This window comes from Tripterygium wilfordii, chromosome 3 (genome assembly GCF_013401445.1).
Source record: "Tripterygium wilfordii isolate XIE 37 chromosome 3, ASM1340144v1, whole genome shotgun sequence".
In the NCBI taxonomy this organism is placed as follows: domain Eukaryota; kingdom Viridiplantae; phylum Streptophyta; class Magnoliopsida; order Celastrales; family Celastraceae; genus Tripterygium; species Tripterygium wilfordii.
In genome coordinates this window covers 10,690,487-10,709,539 of record NC_052234.1, presented here as the reverse complement: position 1 = coordinate 10,709,539, position 19,053 = coordinate 10,690,487, and the positions used below count along the sequence as shown (strand labels likewise).

Here is a 19,053-nt window from a genome sequence, read left to right as displayed (position 1 = left end):
TGATTGATTGGTTCCAACCTAGATTGTTTGTTGTATGGGGAAAATTACAGATATAGTTCAATTAGTCAAACACAATAAAGTCTATATAGGAGTGTGTGATTGAATAAACAGAAACTTGTATTAATTCAACAAGTAAGTTGATTTATTGGCTTGAATAGAGTTAATACCATTTTTGCACACCGAAAAATAGTGTATGTTCCAATTTGCACACAATTGTTTAAAATGTTTCAAATTATTAATCCAATAATATATGTGTTTCAACTTAGTCTATGGGGTAGTTTTTTCCCCTTTTGGACAGTCAAACTGCTCATGTGACACGTTGACCATTGACGTCGTGATGACATGCCCATGTGACAAAAGTGGTATTAACCCGGGTTGAATATGTTGACATTTTATCATCGAATTAAGAATCATACATTTGATTGAATCCTTACATATTATTGAGTTGACATCTCTCATTTTGTCTAGTTTGTACGACAAACCATTTGTATTGGAAAGGTTATTGCATGGTGTTGAAGCTTGGGGCTTGGTGGAATCAATAACGTAGACTTCTGCTAAAATGATGTATTTGTCGAGAGTGAGACCAAACATGGGAGAAAACGTGAGGTATTTTGTTGGGTGTGGAAAAATATCTGGAGATGGGGTATAGAAGGGTTGAAATTAGTTGTTGTCATCAATGGAGTAAAGTCATCATCTAAGCGATTGGTTGATTTATCCTTTCTCATTAAGAAAAAAGTCAAAAGTCATCATCTAGGTGATTGGTTGATGCATCCTTTCCATTAAAAAGCTAGTCAATCACGGTGATAGGTTAGCCATGAATACTGTGGAATGTCATAAATTCGATTTGAAAGCAATATTTTGTAGTCATGAGATGGGTTTTCGGCCTAACGAGAAACTTTTATGCGCACTGTGAGTTTAACGGCAAGCTCGGCCCATTAACAAACTAAGGGTATCATCATACCGGGCCAAGATATGACGAGTTAAACGAGTCCAGGCCCACTGAGCTAATTTAACACGGAGAAACAGATTAGTAATCCATGTTTTAATTTCAGGGGCAGTTACGTAAATAAGCGGCCTCGTAACCTGCGTTGTTACCAAGCTAAAAAGCCTAAAATTACCGCGTTCCCCCATTGAGTTTGAGCTAACCTTCTCTAAACTCTGAAGAGTCGGTTTATCCAAACACTAAGATATATTCTTACTGCTTACCGCAATACTGGTTACTCTCAGATCGATCTCGATTCTCGAATACTGTTTTCAATCTTTCAAAAATTTTGCATTATTTTTACGATGGCCGACGCAACAGATTCCGTCTCATCCACCACCAACGCTGTAGAGGCCCCGGAGGCGAAGTCTGAGACCAAGCAATCGACGGCGGCGGCTGAGCCGAAGCGTTTGTGGGGGGACGAAGTAGACGATTCCTCGGACGAGGAGCCAAGCGCCTCAACGGCATCCGAAGATAAGGTCGTCTCAGAGCTCAACGTTGGGGAATTAAGGATTGAAGACGAGGAGAAGATCAATACGTTTCTCGATGAGCCTGAAGACTCGAACGTCACAGCAGTACGTTGTCACCCTCGCTGTCCAACTTGTATTCTAGGGTTTTACTTATTTAGGGTTTCTGAGTTTTTTGTGCTAATTAACATCACAGGAGTACGATCTTACCATCTCTCTCCACCATGTTTACTGACTTTTTTTCTTATTAACTGCTCGTCCTTGGTGTAGTTGTGGGTTGCGCCCCTTTGGCTCTTGAATAAATTTTTTCTATTCAAAAAAAATGTTTACTGACTTTTTTGCGTGCATAGTTTTATTGATAAAGTTGACCAAAAGATCAATGGCTCTATTTCGATTTCTGGATCTCCTGGTTCGCTCTAATGCGAGGATTTGTTCCTTCATAGCTATAAGCAGCGGATCAGAAGCCACTTCCAGGCCAAACCGTGTTAATAACCGGTGGAATTTGCCCCCTGGAGAGCTGACGGTTCTAATTTTTCTAGAATGCGCAGCAGGTCACATAATACGCATTCAAAGGATTTAGAATTGCTGTACTGGAAGCATTGAAGATTTATAAGTGGTTACTATTGTGAATTTAATATGCAATGGTCAAGTCTCTCAGCTTCTTTTTGTTTACTTAGTAGCTGGAAACAAAATTCCAATGGAATTAAGTAGTAATGTAATCTTTTGCTTACTGAGAAAAAAATAATATAAGTAGTTGTGGTGGAGAATATGAAAAGTGGAACTCGTTGGGGAAGTTTGAGTTGCTGAAGGACAGGGGTTTGGACCAAACTATTATCTCACTAATGCTGAAATGAATTTAGAAATTTTTTTTTTGTGATTTCTAATGGAAAAGGCAGAAATATGTCTTCAACCAAATATTCTTTCTGGTTTTAACATGAGTGATATATACATATATTTTAATTTTTTTTCTTCTGATTGGTGCTATATTCAAGATATGAGGATTAGCAGGCAGGCAGTTCTGAATTTAATTTTTTTTCCTGTGGGGCCCTAATTATCTGCAGGTTACATCTGATAAAACACCATATACGTCAGCAAAGACATTTGAAGATTTGAATTTGTCCCCAGAGCTGCTGAAGGGTATCTATGTAGAGATGAAGTTTCAGAAGCCTAGTAAGATTCAAGCCATCAGCTTGCCAATGATATTGACTCCTCCATACAAAGATTTGATCGCTCAGGCACATAATGGCTCTGGTAAAACCACCTGTTTTGCACTTGGAATGTTGAGTCGTGTTGATCCGAAATTGAAGGCTCCTCAGGCACTCTGCATTTGTCCTACCAGAGAATTGGCTATTCAGGTTATGCAAGTTTATACACAATATGTACACACATTTTAAGATACCTATATAAGACTCATATACTTCAATCAAAAAAGAAACAAATAAAATAAGACTCATACATCCTGTTTATGTTGATATAAGTATATAACACAATTTTAGATGTAGATATAGTCGCGCACATGATTTTGGAAGTTAAGACACTCCTCTTTGTTTTAAAGTTTATTTTGGAGGAACTCTTCAAAAAAGCATTCTTCTAAATTGTAGCATTTGAAAGTTGATTTTTTTAAGTAGTTTCCAAATTTTTAGAGAAGTAATATATCATTTTACCTTTAAAAGTGACTCACTCACTTTGCCAATTATTTTATTGGGAGAAATTCCCAGCTAAATGTGCATCATAAAATTTTTTGGAAACATCTCATGGCATAAAACTCTATTAAGGGTCCTCTAGTATAAAAAATTATAGTTCTTATAGGTTACAGATGACGCAATTCTATTCCTTTTAACTTTTCTCTGCTGTTAAGCATTTGTTGATGTTGCTTGGCTTAATTATTGCAAATGAATGATGCAGAATTTGCAAGTTGTCTCCAAAATGGCAACGTACACCGGGATAAGCTCGGAATGTGCTGTGCCTGAAGAGTTTACAGCTTCAAGATCACGAGCTCCTGTGATGACACAAATAATTATTGGCACACCTGGTACAATCAAGAAATGGATGACAATTGGGAAATTGAGCTTAAGGTTTATGAAGATTCTTGTTTTTGATGAGGCTGATCACATGCTGGATGCGGTAACTTGCTATACCGATTATTATGTTTATCATTCATACTTATCATATTAATTTTAGTTTTGAAATTCAATCCATGTTGATTGATTGCAGTGTGTCGTCGTCATCCTTATTTTAACAATTATCATTGAACTGTTTAAGAAGCTTATGCGAGTTGGAACTCTGTTGCACGATAAGCATATGTTTTTTTTTTCAGAAACTTCTTGTGCCTTAGTCAGGGGCACTGAAATTAGCTTGGGGGTAAAGAAAGGAATTTAAGTGAGATATTTGTATTTACTAAAATGTTCTAAGAGATGTATGAATGTGCCCCTGGTTCTTCATGATATGAAATTACTTAATTTGGGATTGAAATATATCTAAGAGATATTTTATATGTAAAACGGCAAGTCCATCTAGTTGATTAAAAGAACAGAAGTAGGACAAGGTGCATTCCCAATGAAAAATCAGCTTAAATGAGCAAACACCAGAAAGAGGGAAGGACAGCTAGCGTTTACATTGTCTTTAAGCGGGGCTTCTATTATATGAGGCCTCCACTCGGCCCTGGTTGTGATGCTGATCCAGGCAGTGGCTTCTCCTCTTGTGAACATCTGACATTTTGACAATGCTGGTTATCATCTGGTGTCAAGTTGGATTGCATTTATTTTGACTTGCATACATTTTTTTTTTTTTTGTAATTGATTGCTTATTTAGATATATATGGTGCAGGATGGTTTTAGAGATGATTCCTTGAGAATAATGAGGGAAATCAGAAAAAGCAGTCCTCACTGCCAGGTTTGTTGAAATGATTTTGTGGCTAATTTACTATTTGAGTAAGGATTAAAGAAAGAAAATGTGCTTTTATTTGTGTTATCTCGTTCTTACAAGCTTTGCCATCTTTGAACTTTTGTTGAGTTATCAGAGATTCTTAAAAGAATATTTCTTAAATCAATTACTAAGAATATCGGGAATCCTTTTTTATTGAAGCTTCCATACTGTGACATGCAAGCACGTGCAAGATTGCGATGGTTCGATATATTTAGTTTGGCATCATTTTGGCTAAGCTGTCAACGCAAAATAATATAGGGAATGAATGTTGTATGTTTTTGTAAAGCTTGAGGTCATTTTTCCACCTCAAAATTATTGAAATGTTACAGACAAGATCGCAAAAAAGTTAATAATTGATAAACTTTCTCAGTGGAATGTTACAGATAACATTGCAAGAAATTTAATAATTGCTAAACATTTTCTTTTAGAGACTACTCTGTAAATATTTCTTATAATTGGGTAATAGTTGTACTTTCTGTCTTGTTGACTCGCTATTTTCAAGCTTTCTTTTCTCTGTTAATATTTATTTTTCTACTCGTGCATTTCCTTAGCTTCTGTTAGTCAAGTCTTGTGTGCAGTGAATTCTAATGCATGAAGCACATGTGGAAGTCAGAATATGACCCAAACATGTTTGGCGATTTGCTAGATGGATAGGTCCTTGTCACCACTTAAAATTTGTCTGAGATTCATAGGGTGTGGTCTATGTTACATGCATTTTTTTATCACTGCCTTGACTGTTTTGTTTGCGTTTTGCTCTGGCTTCTTCAAAATGTAATGATTTTTTCTTTTATATTTCTTCTTAAGGTTTGTGAGGTAGGACGTTTACTTGTTCTTAGGGCTTCTGATGGCAGATGAGGTTAGAAAAAATTTACAGTTTCTGTAGATAGAATAAGATAAAGTTGGAGATCTCGGAAATTTACCTTGGGTGTGATCAGTAATAACCTGTGAACAATAATTTCTTGCCATTTTGGGGACTTTAAGCCTATTATGGTTTAGTTACGTTGTGGCATGTTCCGTACTTTTGAGAACATGAAATTTAGGACTTGAATGAGCGGAAATTAGGTTATAGTTTTTTGAAGCATTGGAACAAAAGGAAGACTAAAGATAGATACCTAGGCATAACACTTGAGCATTGAGAACATTCTGGGGTGGTTGGTGCTTTTGAGAACGTGAAGTTTAGGACTTGAATGAGCGGAAATTAGATTTAAGATTGTGGAAGCATTAGAAGAAAAGGGAAGACTGGACAATAGATACCTAGGCAAGTAGGCATCACAATTAGGTTCCCTTTGCATCATATCTAAGCATTGATTGGATCACACAACGGAGCAAATTCCTCTCTGGAATATTATCTTAGAACTGTTCAATAATCCAATGATTATTATAACATGGGAGATTACAGACTTTTAAAAAGATGGAGCTAGTTAAGAGGTCTACCCTTGTAAAATAATTAGTTTGTCATATCTTGATTATATTTTTCCCTTGAAATTTTCATTGCAATGATTGATGTACTTTCTATTTGTTTCCAGGTTCTTCTGTTTTCCGCCACATTCAGCGACAGTGTCAGGAACTTTGTAACAAGGATAGTCGAAGATTACAATCAACTGTTTGTGAAGAAGGAAGAACTATCGTTAGATGCAGTAAAGCAGTATAAGGTATACTGTCCCGATGAACTTGCGAAAGTCATGGTCATTAGAGATCGGATATTTGAGCTAGGAGAAAATATGGGACAGACAATCATATTCACAAGTACAAAACTTGGTGCCAGCGCTTTGCACAAGGCACTTGTTGAGCTTGGTTATGATGTTAGTACGATCCAAGGTGGTCTTGACATGAGTGCACGTGACAAAATAGTCAAAGAGTTTAAGGATGGTTTAACTCAAGTTCTTATATCAACTGATGTTCTTGCCCGAGGTTTTGACCAGCAGCAGGTGGACTTGGTGTTCCTAAATCCCATTTGATTGATTTTGGATTGTGCATAAATTGTTGTCGTTCTGACCTGTTAGCCACCTGCAGGTTAATGTGGTTATCAATTATGATCTTCCTAAGAAGCATGGTATGCGCTTAGAGCCTGATTATGAGGTGTACTTGCATAGGGTTGGTAGAGCAGGGCGATTTGGCCGCAAAGGTAAGTTTCTGATATGGCAGTTTTGCTTCTTGCGTATGTCTCTTCTCTAGAATACAGTTATTAGGAGGATATGAAAGTGTGCTTATCTTTTAGTGACAGTAATGAGAATGGTTGCAGCTCTTCTTTTTGATTAAGCAGGACCGTAATTTCTAATCTTCCATTATATTTGCGCCCAATTGAAGTATTTATATCGTTGATGTGCAGCATAGTGTCACATTTTCTTGTGCATCATGATGACATTGAATATGTTTATGATATGGCTAAAAATTTATATTTGATTGGTCCCAAGTCCTAACATAACCATTAACCACCTAAACGATTCAGGTATTTACTTAGATTTTCTTCCTTCAATACTAACATTTTATGGGTAGGGGAGTTTTCTGTATGTCTTTGTTGTAAGCATCTATTGTTCCCTATAGTTGTGTCAAAAATGTGATATTCAAGTTTATGTCTCTGCAGGAGCTGTCTTCAATTTGGTTACTGCGGCTGAGAAAGCTTTAATGGAAAAAATTGAGAAGCATTTTGGGAGCCAAGTTATGGAGGTAATTTTAAGTCTTATTTTTCTTATTTCTGCACAACTCCTTCCACAAGGCTGAAAAAGGAATTCATTTCTCTGATAGTTTAGGAGTGTGTGTATATGGTTCTGCTGCAAGCCATATTCTCCTGCAAGCAGAATATGGCTTTGGGGAAAATGCAATTACACGTGAGGTTACTATTCTAAGCTTCCAGGAGTAATATATATTATTTGTGCTTGTGTGTATATGTACTATATGCATGGTGTGTATTTGTTGTGATCAAGTCTCAATGGTACCTCAAGTTGTGTATGTGATAAAAAAACTTCAAAGTGAAACACATTGTTAGTTCCGAGAGGAAGGAAAATAATAAAATTTGATTGGTGATCATAGACTCATGCTAGCTCCAAATTTTCATTTGAGCACGTGGACAGTGGACTGAGTGAAAATTTTCAAGCGAAATACATGGATATAGTTTGTTGATAAATACCCATTTAACCCTAAGTAGGGAGAGAAAGGGGGTGGGGGGAGCTGAAGTTGAGAATTACTTGATAATTTGGTACGTTATGATTGATGTAGTTACCTTTGGAGGATGGTGTACTTTTAAATTTCTTTTCAGGAAACTGTTGATTTGATATTTGATGGAGATTAAAATGCTCGAATTGTTTTCCCTTCACAGAGGTTTATACTTCTTAATGTACTCTGATTGCCCGACTATCGTTACTGTGGAAACAGGTTCCACCCTCGAATAGTGAGGACGACTTCAAGGCTGCTCTCAAAGCTGCTGGTTTATTGTGATAATCCAAATTTTGAGAACTTCATGGGGTACTCACGAGGCTTACTGGAATAGTGTGATGAGGCTTTTCATTCTCACCAAGGAGCCGGTGGACTTAAAGGGTGCTCCAAAAGGCTGTTGATTTGCTGCAGTAATCTATGTGATCTCTTTTCTACTGTTACTTAGGGGGGGTTGAGGGAAGAAGTTAATATGACCCTATTGTACCAGTCTAACATACATGATTCTGAGTGCTTGCTCTTGTGAATGGGTTTTGTCTTCCTTACTGTTGGTTGGCAGTGTTGTTTTGAATTGGATGCCTACATTTCTCTCGAGCATCTGAAGGAGTCTGCTTTTGTACCATGTTAACCATTAATATCCCGGTTACAAGCGCAGGTTTTGATGCATGTAGTAGTGTTTGACATCAATGGCCTTGTCATAAAATCATTATGAAATGTTTTTTTTTTTCTTTTCCAAACTATCTAAGCAGCAGTAGCCAGCGGAATGTGTGTGGTTTGTGTGCGGCTGTGTGGAGTGTTTTATAAGAATGGACAATCCTAACGTCATGGGCTTAACTAGCTATTTAAAAATCGATTTATCAAGATTAGGAATGTCCAATCTTATAAAAAGCACTCCACTTAGTCACATATACCCACATCTGTCCAATGTGGGATGCGCGACGGTTGCGACGGTTTGCGACTTAGCTGTGGCATGTGGGATGATGCTGATAGCAAACTTGTGTTACTGGCGTTTGCAAATGCAAATCAAATCAAGACTTAGCTGTGGCATGTGGGATGATGCTGATAGCAAACTTGTGTTACTGGCGTTTGCAAATGCAAATCAAATCAGGACGTAGTGTTGCTTATTATCTAATCCCACCCTGAAGAGGAGGGAAATCAAATCGGCACTACGGCGATGGCGCACGTCAGAGTGCGCCGTAGCATCAATCGTTGCGTGAGCCCTCGTGTTCGTCTCCAACTTCTGTTTCCTCTCCTCCTCGCTTCCCTTTTGCTCTTATCGACAAAATCCCACTGCCCCATCTCCTCCCAAACCGGGTCAGAATCCCAGTTCGACCTAGGACTTTTGGTCAAAGATCCCTATCCGAACTGGAGCAACCGGCCTCCCAAGGAGATGATCCTTCTTGATGGGTGCGATACGAGCACTGGCTAACCGTCATGGAGTTTAATGACCCACAGCCCAAGGAAGAAATGATAAACACCTACGTCAAGACCCTAGCACAAGTATTGGACAGGTAACCTGACGAGCTGGTTTCAATTATATGTTCGTATTTCGCATTTTATTTGGGGGATCTTGTTTTCTTTTGATTCTGTTGGGCTTTCAGTAAGGAATCTTCCGAGAAGAAAATTTACTCGGTTTGTTCGACAACTATACTGGGTTTGGTGTCCTGATATCATAAGAGCTATCTCACAAGGTGAAAGGTATCAATTCACAATCTTTTTTAGTTCAGGTTTCTTTCCTAATTAAATATGAACTTTAATTCCGAAACTGGTTGTATTTATTTACAAGTTCTACTATACAGAATGTAGTTGGGAGACTTGTGTAAAAAGTATTTCATATTAACTGCTACTACAATTAGAAGTAGTAAAACGAACTCAACTTTGATTAGATTTAAAGTTTACTTACATATAATGTAAACAACTCCACCTGAAACATGAAAAAAACCACAAACTGATTATTCTGAGTTTAGTGATTGACTGATTGTCTAATCAAAGTCTTCAGATTACATATATAATAAAGCTGTGATAGTAACGAAGAGTGGTTTCACGTTAATTGTCAGTGTTTTAGTTGTTTTTACTGCAATTTGTTTTCATGCAAGTTCAGTGGGTGCATCCAGGTATGCACGCTTTATGTATGATCTGCCAGACTCAGCTCCAGAGCAGGAGGATAATTCGCCTGCACTGTCTACTGTTGATGTGCCTGAACTAAATTCACGGCCTCGAGGCCTTGTCTTTGATGTCACTCACCACGGAGCAGTAGCCGATGGAGATACAGAGAGTAGCTCGGTATGTCTTGTCTCTACTTCTTTACTATAATTTGCTAAAATCTAAGTTGTTGTGGATGTTGAAGTTCTTAGTCATGTTAGAAGGAAAAAAAAAGTGTGATTCTGTTATAGGATTTGGTGATTGTTAGATAATAGATAAAGATTACTAGTTACCTATTTTATTCAGTCAATCCAGATTTGTATTTTAGTCTCTACTCTCTTCTACTACTACAACATGAAACCATATAGAAGAAACTGATTTAGACGGTACAATAATAAGTCAAGATTACAGTTTCAAGACCCACAATGAGTGAATATGTTGTTTTTGGGTTGCAGGGATTCTTAGCAGCATGGAAGGCTGCTTGTGATCATGGTGAGGGAGCAACTTTCTATGTACCGGAAGGCAAATACCATGTCGGTCCGCTTGAATTCTCCGGCCCTTGCAAGAGCAATCAGTCTCCGAAGATTGTGATTAGAGGGAATCTGATCGCTCCTAGTGAACTCCACTCGTTCCCTTCTAAAACCTGGATTGAATTCAGTCACTTGAATGGATTCAGTATAACCGGAGAACTTGGCAAGACCAACTTTGATGCACAAGGAGCGGTTGAAGCCTGGAAACAACACAGCTGCCAACATTCTGCCCGTTGCAAAACCTTAATCCCAGTAAGTATTGCTTCTGCACATCATGGTCAATTCGTCAATCACTTTGATTAAATTGAGTTTTGCTGAAATTTTAAGGGTCTTATTTGATTTCGATCAACGCAGTCGCTGAAATTCGATCATGTTTCACATGGGACGATCAGCAATATTTCATTGTCAAATGCTAAGGGGTTCCATCTGATAATTCATGAGAGCAACAATGTTCATGTTCACAACGTTATCGTTAGTGCTCCTGAAGATAGCCCAAACACTGATGGAATCCATGTCAGCCATTCTAGTAACATCAACATTTCATCTTCCACGATTGGAGTTGGCGACGATTGTGTCTCCATTATAGCTGGTTCTGTCAATGTCACTGTTTACGATGTCACTTGCAGTCCTGGCCATGGAATAAGGTACCAAAACTCTGACTCTGTTGACGATTGGTTATTTGATTCTCAAGTAATGTAATACCATATTTTGTTTTTCAATATGGCAGCATTGGTAGCTTGGGCAAGACCAAGAATGAGGAAGATGTATCAGGGATCAGTGTCAAGAAGTGCAAAATAAAGAAAACCCAGAATGGTATCAGAATAAAGACTTGGGCTGGGTCTACTCCAAGCAATGCTTACAACATGACATTTGACGACATTGAAATGACCGATGTCTCGAACCCCATCATTATCGACCAAAAATACTGTCCCAACGACAAATGTGACCCATCAAAGGTATGCACAACACAATCATATATCCTTTCATGTATATATCTCTATCAGTACACACACGACACAGTATAGATATAGTTGTTTACTAACTGGGTTTTGATAATTATTTTGTGTTTAGCCTTCAAAAGTGAAGATTAAGGATGTTACCTTCAAGAATGTGACGGGATCATACAAATCCGACTTTGCAGTGAGTCTGCTTTGCAGTCCTTCTGCGCCTTGCGAGAATGTCAAGCTTGTTGACATCAATCTGACCCCAACCCACGAAGAAGATGATGAAGATTGGAGGGAAGGCAATCTGAATCTAAACGGCGCAATTGATGGATTACAAGTGATTAATTCAAACTTCTGAAGTGGAACTGTGGAAGCATAGGCACTTTTTCTTAGGGTTTACTCTCTTAAAGGCTCAATGAATTGTTTAGTTCACACGGTTATCTTTTGCTTAGTATAGAAATCGTTAGTTTTTTTGATGAGGCATTTGGTATCTTGTTGAAGGAGTTGTTTTCTCGAATTACTAAATGCAATCCTTATGGCTTTCTTCTTATTATTTTTTTGGTGCCGGAAAACCCATCCAAGTGTCAGCTCACATCGGAACTCAGATTTGTATGGTAAACATAATACATATTCCCGGGTAAATGCGCTCAACTCACATATACCAAGATCCGTCCTGACACCAAGCTAAACCGTGGGGGCTTATTTTAATTTATTATAATAAAATTAATATCTTATAATAACTAATTTGTTAAAAGTGAACCAATCCAAGGAAACTAGATTTAATTGTATATCCAAGAAAGTGATAAATTCAGTATGTAAGAGCATCCACAGTGATGCTTGAAATATCAAGCACTTCAAAATTATTCTCTCTCTCCTCCTTTATCGTACGTGGCACAATTTAATTGGATGATTAAATCTCACAATATACACTATTCATCAACACTTCATACAAATAGATAAAAACTTGATCCTTTTTATTTTACTCAACCCAATCTGTCTCGTCCCGGTGGACCCACTCATGAGGCTAGGGCTGTTATTGGTACGGTTACCGTTACCAAACACGGAATACCGTTACCATACCAATTCTTTCGGTAACTCAAAAAATGTTACCGTTACCGTTACCGGAAGAGTCGGTATACCGATGGTCGGTATACCGATCGATCGGTAATGGTAAATCGGTAATTGGTAAATTTACCAATTCTTAAAACCTATTTAAAAAAGAGAAGAAAAAAATGCATCAAGTAGCATTGTGCTTAATAGTCATTGTATGAGACTACAACACTTTCATCTTGCCTACAATACCAATAACAAAAATGCTAGATTAATGAGAAGGATCATAGTGCTACATGTGAATAAGAGAAAATATGGCCCAAGTTAAAGACGAAACCAAATTAACAAAAGGCCTAATCCAAACTTGGCAATGGTCAGGCCACGTGGAGAAGTTTTACACCGCCAAAGTGACGGCCAACCACACCAGAATCGAACCCAGAATGACCGAACGAGTCATGATCTCGCTTTGAGCTCAGTCGCACGGAAATGGCGAATCGCCTCGCGAGAACATTCAATTCGTCAGGACTCTCAAGCGTATCTTCTTTGATGGAGAGATTATCGGCTGGTAATCGGTCTCTGGCGGTGATCTTGGCGGGCCATGGCTCACCCAGGCGCAAGTATGCCTCTTCGTCATCGTCCTCGACTTCGAAGCCCCAGGAAAAGATAAAGGCAACAGATCGATTGTCGGCTGTAACAGATGCGGCTAACGACCGGAAACTCCCTCCTGAGCTCCGCGGCCAACGCAACAATATCAGGTTCACCGCTACTTTTATCAATTTCTGTTGTTTTTCCGTTGCAATAGTTCCTAGCAGCCTTTTCTTTTGAAATTGATGGTCCTTTAATGCAATGATCATTACTTTTTCTTGCTCTTTTTCTGGTATTGTTTTCATTGAAAGGAATTCAATTCATAATCTATACATTAGCGGCGATTTACTGAAGAGGAGATGGTTGATAGAAGATCTAGTTTTATGGCAAGGACACCTGCGAAACTAACACTAGTGTGAAGAATTTTCTTGTTTGGCTAAAACATATTTGAAATTCATGTTAAAGAATTGCACACTTAAAATATTTCTCATTATCTCTTAATTCTTGTGTTTTCTGAAATTGAAGTCAATTATATTCTGTGAATTTCTTAGATAGTAAACTGTGTCAGGAAATCTCGTTAGGCGATATTTTTTCTTAGCAGTGCTTCTGGAAGGAAGCTATTTTGATTATGTTAGGTGTGTTTCTCTTGCAAATTTTAAAATGAAAATTTCTTGTTAATAGATAGTATCTGAATTGTCGGCCTGATACAGTCCGCATTGTTAATTATTATTTGGACAGATCGGAAACAGATATAATCAATGTTGTTGAGCACAGAATATGGCAGTCGATGGAGGAAGGCCATTTCGAGAACTTACCAGGGAAAGGCAAACCTCTTGACCTCAGCACTAACCCTCATGCCGATCCAGCTGAAGATACCTTGTATAGAATCCTCTCAAAGAATGGGTGTGCACCAGAGTGGGTTGAACTCAATAAAGAAATAAGGAATAATATTGCTGAATGGCGATTAGCCTTGAAGAGAGCATGGTGTAACAAATGCAGTGGGGAGAATTCCCAATGGATTGAGAGTTCAGAGGCTTTAAAAGTGCAATTACGTGATATCAATAACAAGGTGAGCTCTTAATTAGAATCCCTTGTATTTGTTGTGATCTATAGGTATTCTGTTTGAGTTGGACTACTAGCTCCCGGTCTCTCCGATTTGAATCCCAACTGAGCTTTTGCTACTATCCCTCGAAACTTGTAATGGCACCACACCTTGAATTTACTGAACATCAATGTGCGTATTCATCTGGTTGAGCTGTTGGAAGTGGTTGTCAGCACTGTTGCAAGAAAGATGCTGCGCTTATTTCCAACCTACATTACATATGGCAGAAAAACAAATGCATCGTTTCTGAGTTTTGGCCATCCTTTTCTTATGACTATATCAGTGTAAATGTGTTGCTGCTGCTTTTGTCAAAATTGAGTTCTACCATAATATTCTTCTGCACTGCACCTACTGCTTTAATGTTCTATACATGTTCCCGATAAACAAACTAATGCTTTTTCTCCACTGCAGGTTTTCCGGTACAACCTTATTGTTCCTTTTGGCCGCCAAATGTTTGGATTGAAATGGGAGAAAGAAGTAGACGGTCTGGTAGAATGATTGATTACCCTCCTCTCATTTCCATACCAGTGGCACAGCATATACAAGCGTATAAGTTTCTCTGGCTAATGCCTGTGCAGGCTTAGTGGTTGTTTCGAGTCTTTTGTCTCCAATTAATGTGGAGTATTGATGTTAAGTGATCCTATATATGTATTTATAATCTCTCACATGAATGGATTTAGGGGTAAAATGGGGGATCCCAAAATATTTTAGGGTACGTAGCATCACTCTTTCTGTTACTAATTTTGACCTTTTATAGTGTATTCTAGTTGCACGAAGATTTGTAGGAATAAACCTTGTTACTATTTTTAAATAAACGCATATACAAGTCAACGGCTGCCATGAGGAATTTATTTTTATGCCTTCTTCCTCATTTCCATTCAGAGTTGAAGAAACTTGGTCGAGGACAGGAAAAGAAAGTCACAGATGAAGCATATCTGGTGTGTCTAAGCACTGTGCCGGGAGGGACTACGGGACAGTTACACCCAGGGGAGGGCCTAAAACGAAAGAAATCTCATATAGGTAAATTTGAAGTCTAAGATGCACCCAACATGAGAAGACTGAAGAGGAGGCTATAGGGATGGCAAGTGTTCATACGAGACAGCATAATTACTTCAGCGAAGCAAATAGTGGCTGGCACAAGGGAAAACTCCTATTATACGGCCAGCCAGACATTTTAGCAGATATAGATGTGAAAGGTGGACTCAGAAAGTAGACATTAAAAGCAAAAAAAAGGAAATTCAAAATTTACAACCAAAACAAAGGACCAGTTGCATCAAAACCATACGAATTTTCAGATGCTGAAATGGTAAAAGAATCCCTTAAATATTCACGTATACATGGACAATCATGTGTTAATCACCCGGTCGAAGAGGTTTTAGCCGCAAGATGGATGAGTGCTCGCCTGTGATAAGTGGTCCGCAGCCTCTTGTACTTCTGCACAAAAGTCCCAAGATCAGTCTCTCTATCAAGGAGTTGCTGGTGAAGGGTCTCAGACTCTGCTTCTGTCTGATTCATTGCCTCTGCAAATAAGAAATGCATTGCTCACATCAGATATACAGCATGAACCTAAGTCTGAAACCTGGTGACTCAAATTATCAGTGCCATCTACCTTGAAGCCTTTGTAGAAGGGATGCAGGGGAGTAGGCCCTCAAAATCTCTTCTTTCTGTCTTTCTAGCTCATTCAGCTTTTCCTGGGCAGCTGCCAACTCAGTTGTCCGGATTATCCTACACTGTAAATGCATGAATGGAGGAAAATAAGTAGAAGGGTGATTGCGATGATATAAATGAACTTATATAATCCAAGAACCTCACTTGGTTCTGAAGCTCTGTAATCTGCGGTTCCTTCTCCAAGTTTTCCCCTGTTGAATGTGAATAAGAACTTAGAATTGGCCTGCCAGGATTAGTTCAACCTAAACAAGATAAAAACATGTGACATTACGGGAAACACGGGGAAAAGGAAGTTGAAAACTCACTGGCAAGTTGCAGAGTTTCCTTGCGAAGTTCATCTCTTATCTGAAGACAGATTGACAAAGGTAAAACAAAAATGAGCTCTAAAATAGCATAATGGAGGTAATTTCATAAACATGGAATTCCATTCTAACGTTAAATTAATTTGATTTTTAACTTGGTAACATGAAGCAAGCCTTGAAAGTTGGAATGCATATATGACCCCAAAACAAATTCAGCAGGTGCTTTGGTTTTTGTGGCAATCATATGATTTTATCAAAAAACATTGGTATTGCGATGAATGTTTTGTCTCATCATTTTAACGCGCTCACATGTGGATAGTTACGTAAGCCTCTATTCACACAGCTGGGTAAATTTGTGTACATGCATATAAGGAGCTCTTCTGGCCCAGTGGTTACCAGCTGGCAGCTATTTAGTGCAAACTGCAAAGTCTAATCCTCCCCGCCGCAAAAAAATTAAGACTATAAACCCTACTATTTATCCCATAAAATGTACTTTTTTAATACATAAACAAAAAACCTCAGTTGATCTGAGCTATATTTTGTTATTATTTAATTTATAACATTCGCATCATTCGGCAAGTGCAAAAAAGAATCCAGACCACCCTCCTGCTCCTTTACCACAGCAAGGAAAGAATCTCAAGTTTGTCACCGTTCTTGAAACCAGGTTATACTATATATATATAACCCTAGTCTTTCTTCCATTTAGTTTAATATGGAACGTGATCATGCAAAAAGCCATAGCAAGATCATGGAAAATTATCACTATTGATTAAGAGCAGGATCAGGGGTTAAGGTCCTTAGCCCAGAAACCAAATCCCAGGATATCCAACTCCAATAGCTTGCAAAAACAGAGATAAAGGTTAGAAATGTAAACAGGTTCTGCATCTTTGCAATACGAAAAAGTGGCGCAATATTGCAACAAAATGCAGAAATTACCTAATCCTACAATAGATTGAATGCTTTCCGTCCAAAAAGACAGGCAAAAAAAGTAAACACGGACACATCCAAAAGAATGCCAACCATTGAAAAGAAGTTTCCAATAGAGACTATAGAAGTTTTATGAGAAAAAAAGAACAAGCAATAAATTGATAGTAAAATAAATGAGAAAGTTGCATTGCTTGATAGTAAAATAAATGAGAAAGTTATGCAACTTACATTATTTTGAATTTTGACCTGGTCAAGTGACAGCAAAAACTGATGGTATGCATCCTTGTCGGACAAAAGCTTCCGTAGTTCATCAACACTGGGGAAATATTAGGAGAAAACAACAGATAGATAAGGAAGCACATCTATGGTAAGAGGGATTTAGCAGTCAATATAGAGGCTTCCAAGCGCTTTCTTCAAATCATAAAAATATTGGATTATACATCACTAAAGATTGGAAATGTATTACGAAGCAATTTACTTACTAGAATCCCCTGTCTGAATTATATTGCTTAACAATGTGAAAGGGTAGGGTAGAGAGTAAAATGCGAAATACCAATTGAGCATCTGTTACTTAAATTGTTCCCAAAGCCCTCACCTTTTGTCCTTCAGATGAGCAATAATGCCTGCAGCTTCAGCAGGTGAAACAGGTGATGGAGATTCGGTAGGCCTTTGCAAAGCGTAACCGCTAGAAGAGCAACTACCTGGTGTTGAAGGGCGGGAAGAATTTGGAGAGCCACCTAATGATGGAGGGTACCAAGACTGTGAAGAGACTTCTTGTGGGGGTGGTTGAGCTTGTTGCTCCTGAGAACCCCTGCAAATGTCCACGATTTAGAGGAGAGAAAATGACAAAAACAAAATTGGAATGAATAGATATGTGAATTATTTACAACCTGTGTTCTACATCAGAAAATATCACTGGAACCGTCAAATACAAGAATTAAAAATTGGAGTCCATTCAAATTGCAAGAGAACAAAGATTAATCAAATATGCAAAAAAAAATTCATTCAATGATGACAAATTTAAAGGCATGTATCAGAAAACACATAACATTCGCCCGAGACTTCAACAAACAACGCAAGCAAAAATTTAACATGACAAAATTCAAAATGGTTCAAATTTGCAAATGAAGTGTTGCCAGATGTTATGAACAAATTAATGACACCATAATCACTTGAACAAGATACAATGTTGTACTTGACATTAACGAGGCAACACCAATGGATTATTGGATAGGTAAGGTAACTTCTTTCAATTCAACAACAAACAGCAAGATGGAAAGATCCTAGAACTATGGAACAATTGAAAAAAGAAATTCTCCAACATACCAAAGCATAAAAACTTACACATTAAGCATCACAAAAAATCTTGAGCATAAAACGATTATAATACAAGGAAAAAACAGAGATGCAGGGTTATCAAAATTCAATTGACTGCACTGATGCTTGAATGTTAACTCTAAAAACACGTTTTGATTATTCAGAAACCCATCAAACCTGGAAAAGAAAAAAAGAGATAGCTTTGATTCTGTGCCCCCAACCCCCTTCGTCTCTAAATGCAGAGATTGCAAAATCAGATAATCAGGCTCAGAAATCCACACTATCTATTTCTATCTTTGAATTTTACAGCTTTCAATTTCAACAACTGAAAGATACTAAACAAAGATTAACAACATGCTGTTGAAATGTTAATACGTAAAAATTAACTTGACACAACAAGAATCAATAGATAACCCTTGACTACATGAAACTCTAATTACTGTTTAATAAGTAAATATATTCAAATAGCGTGCGCGTCATAGCCAGAAAGAGATAGAGCAGTTACCAGAACTTGAACATAACTCGGAGAAATCCTCGATCGCGAAAGTCCAACAAAATTGCCGAAAAAGAAGCAGTCTGCTGTGATAAGAAGGACGAAGGAACAGAAGAAGACTCTCTCTCTCACACTGTATCTCTCTCTTTAATTTTTCAGAACATACGAGGAACGACTCGATTTCTTCGGCTTCTCTCTCCGATCGCAACTCCGTTTGTGCCCAACACTTCTTTGCAGAGAAAGTCTGCTTGTATACGTGGCGATATTTGATTTGTGAAAGGAAGTAGACGATGCCAATACTCAATATGGGCTCGTATGGGCTTTGTGCATAACTGTTTGTCAACTGGAAAACTTTAGTGCCACCCTTACATTTATTAAAGAAACTCAATCAATTGATTTTTACAAGGGATGGTCAATTTAAATTGGAGTGTTTCTAGTAAACATAGGGGTGTGACTAAAGTTACCCTTG

The 19,053-nt window shown here is 38.0% G+C and overlaps 4 protein-coding genes and 1 pseudogene across 5 annotated transcripts; 4 read left to right on the top strand and 1 right to left on the bottom strand.

Annotated features, from left to right (window-relative positions):
- Positions 1 to 1,161: 1,161 nt before the first annotated feature.
- LOC119992848 (DEAD-box ATP-dependent RNA helicase 38-like) lies at positions 1,162 to 8,261 on the top strand. Its single transcript, XM_038839640.1, has 8 exons — positions 1,162 to 1,557; positions 2,511 to 2,804; positions 3,355 to 3,573; positions 4,276 to 4,341; positions 5,901 to 6,302; positions 6,388 to 6,499; positions 6,959 to 7,041; positions 7,747 to 8,261. The coding sequence occupies exons 1-8, from the start codon at positions 1,288 to 1,290 to the stop codon at positions 7,807 to 7,809; spliced, it is 1,509 nt and encodes a 502-aa protein (XP_038695568.1). The 5' UTR covers positions 1,162 to 1,287; the 3' UTR covers positions 7,810 to 8,261.
- A 409-nt stretch (positions 8,262 to 8,670) lies between these two features.
- Positions 8,671 to 9,438, top strand: LOC119995637 (annotated as a pseudogene).
- On the top strand, positions 9,033 to 11,692 carry LOC119992854 (exopolygalacturonase-like). 2 transcript variants are annotated; one of them, XM_038839652.1, is made up of 6 exons: positions 9,033 to 9,222; positions 9,639 to 9,807; positions 10,122 to 10,448; positions 10,551 to 10,840; positions 10,924 to 11,152; positions 11,268 to 11,692. In XM_038839652.1, the coding sequence occupies exons 2-6, from the start codon at positions 9,652 to 9,654 to the stop codon at positions 11,496 to 11,498; spliced, it is 1,233 nt and encodes a 410-aa protein (XP_038695580.1). In that variant the 5' UTR covers positions 9,033 to 9,222; positions 9,639 to 9,651; the 3' UTR covers positions 11,499 to 11,692. The 2 variants fall into 2 exon arrangements, with proteins under 2 accessions (XP_038695580.1, XP_038695589.1); XM_038839661.1 differs by having other exon boundaries at positions 9,626 to 9,807.
- Positions 11,693 to 12,578: 886 nt separating this feature from the next.
- Positions 12,579 to 14,708, top strand: LOC119995190 (dnaJ homolog subfamily C member 28). Its single transcript, XM_038841611.1, has 3 exons — positions 12,579 to 12,945; positions 13,514 to 13,844; positions 14,289 to 14,708. The coding sequence occupies exons 1-3, from the start codon at positions 12,677 to 12,679 to the stop codon at positions 14,373 to 14,375; spliced, it is 687 nt and encodes a 228-aa protein (XP_038697539.1). The 5' UTR covers positions 12,579 to 12,676; the 3' UTR covers positions 14,376 to 14,708.
- A 353-nt stretch (positions 14,709 to 15,061) lies between these two features.
- Positions 15,062 to 18,861, bottom strand: LOC119995189 (vacuolar protein-sorting-associated protein 37 homolog 1-like). Its single transcript, XM_038841610.1, has 7 exons — positions 18,597 to 18,861; positions 17,370 to 17,585; positions 17,003 to 17,090; positions 15,851 to 15,890; positions 15,690 to 15,736; positions 15,487 to 15,607; positions 15,062 to 15,397 (listed from the first exon to the last, which is right to left on the bottom strand). Exons 1-7 carry the CDS (start codon positions 18,608 to 18,610, stop codon positions 15,234 to 15,236), a joined length of 690 nt encoding a protein of 229 aa, XP_038697538.1. The 5' UTR covers positions 18,611 to 18,861; the 3' UTR covers positions 15,062 to 15,233.
- Between the last annotated feature and the right edge of the window lie 192 nt (positions 18,862 to 19,053).

Coding starts and splice junctions, on each gene's coding strand:
- LOC119992848 (XM_038839640.1), top strand. CDS start 1,288: ATGGCCGACGCAACAGATTCCGTCTCATCCACCACCAACGCTGTAGAG. Junction 1,558..2,510: donor AAGACTCGAACGTCACAGCA/GTACGTTGTCAC, acceptor AATTATCTGCAG/GTTACATCTGATAAAACACC. Junction 3,574..4,275: donor CTGATCACATGCTGGATGCG/GTAACTTGCTAT, acceptor TATATGGTGCAG/GATGGTTTTAGAGATGATTC.
- LOC119992854 (XM_038839652.1), top strand. CDS start 9,652: ATGTATGATCTGCCAGACTCAGCTCCAGAGCAGGAGGATAATTCGCCT. Junction 9,808..10,121: donor GAGATACAGAGAGTAGCTCG/GTATGTCTTGTC, acceptor TTTGGGTTGCAG/GGATTCTTAGCAGCATGGAA. Junction 10,449..10,550: donor GTTGCAAAACCTTAATCCCA/GTAAGTATTGCT, acceptor CGATCAACGCAG/TCGCTGAAATTCGATCATGT.
- LOC119995190 (XM_038841611.1), top strand. CDS start 12,677: ATGGCGAATCGCCTCGCGAGAACATTCAATTCGTCAGGACTCTCAAGC. Junction 12,946..13,513: donor GGCCAACGCAACAATATCAG/GTTCACCGCTAC, acceptor TTATTTGGACAG/ATCGGAAACAGATATAATCA. Junction 13,845..14,288: donor TACGTGATATCAATAACAAG/GTGAGCTCTTAA, acceptor TCTCCACTGCAG/GTTTTCCGGTACAACCTTAT.
- LOC119995189 (XM_038841610.1), bottom strand. Junction 17,091..17,369: donor GCTCATCTGAAGGACAAAAG/GTGAGGGCTTTG, acceptor ATATTTCCCCAG/TGTTGATGAACTACGGAAGC. Junction 15,737..15,850: donor GGAAACTCTGCAACTTGCCA/GTGAGTTTTCAA, acceptor CACATTCAACAG/GGGAAAACTTGGAGAAGGAA.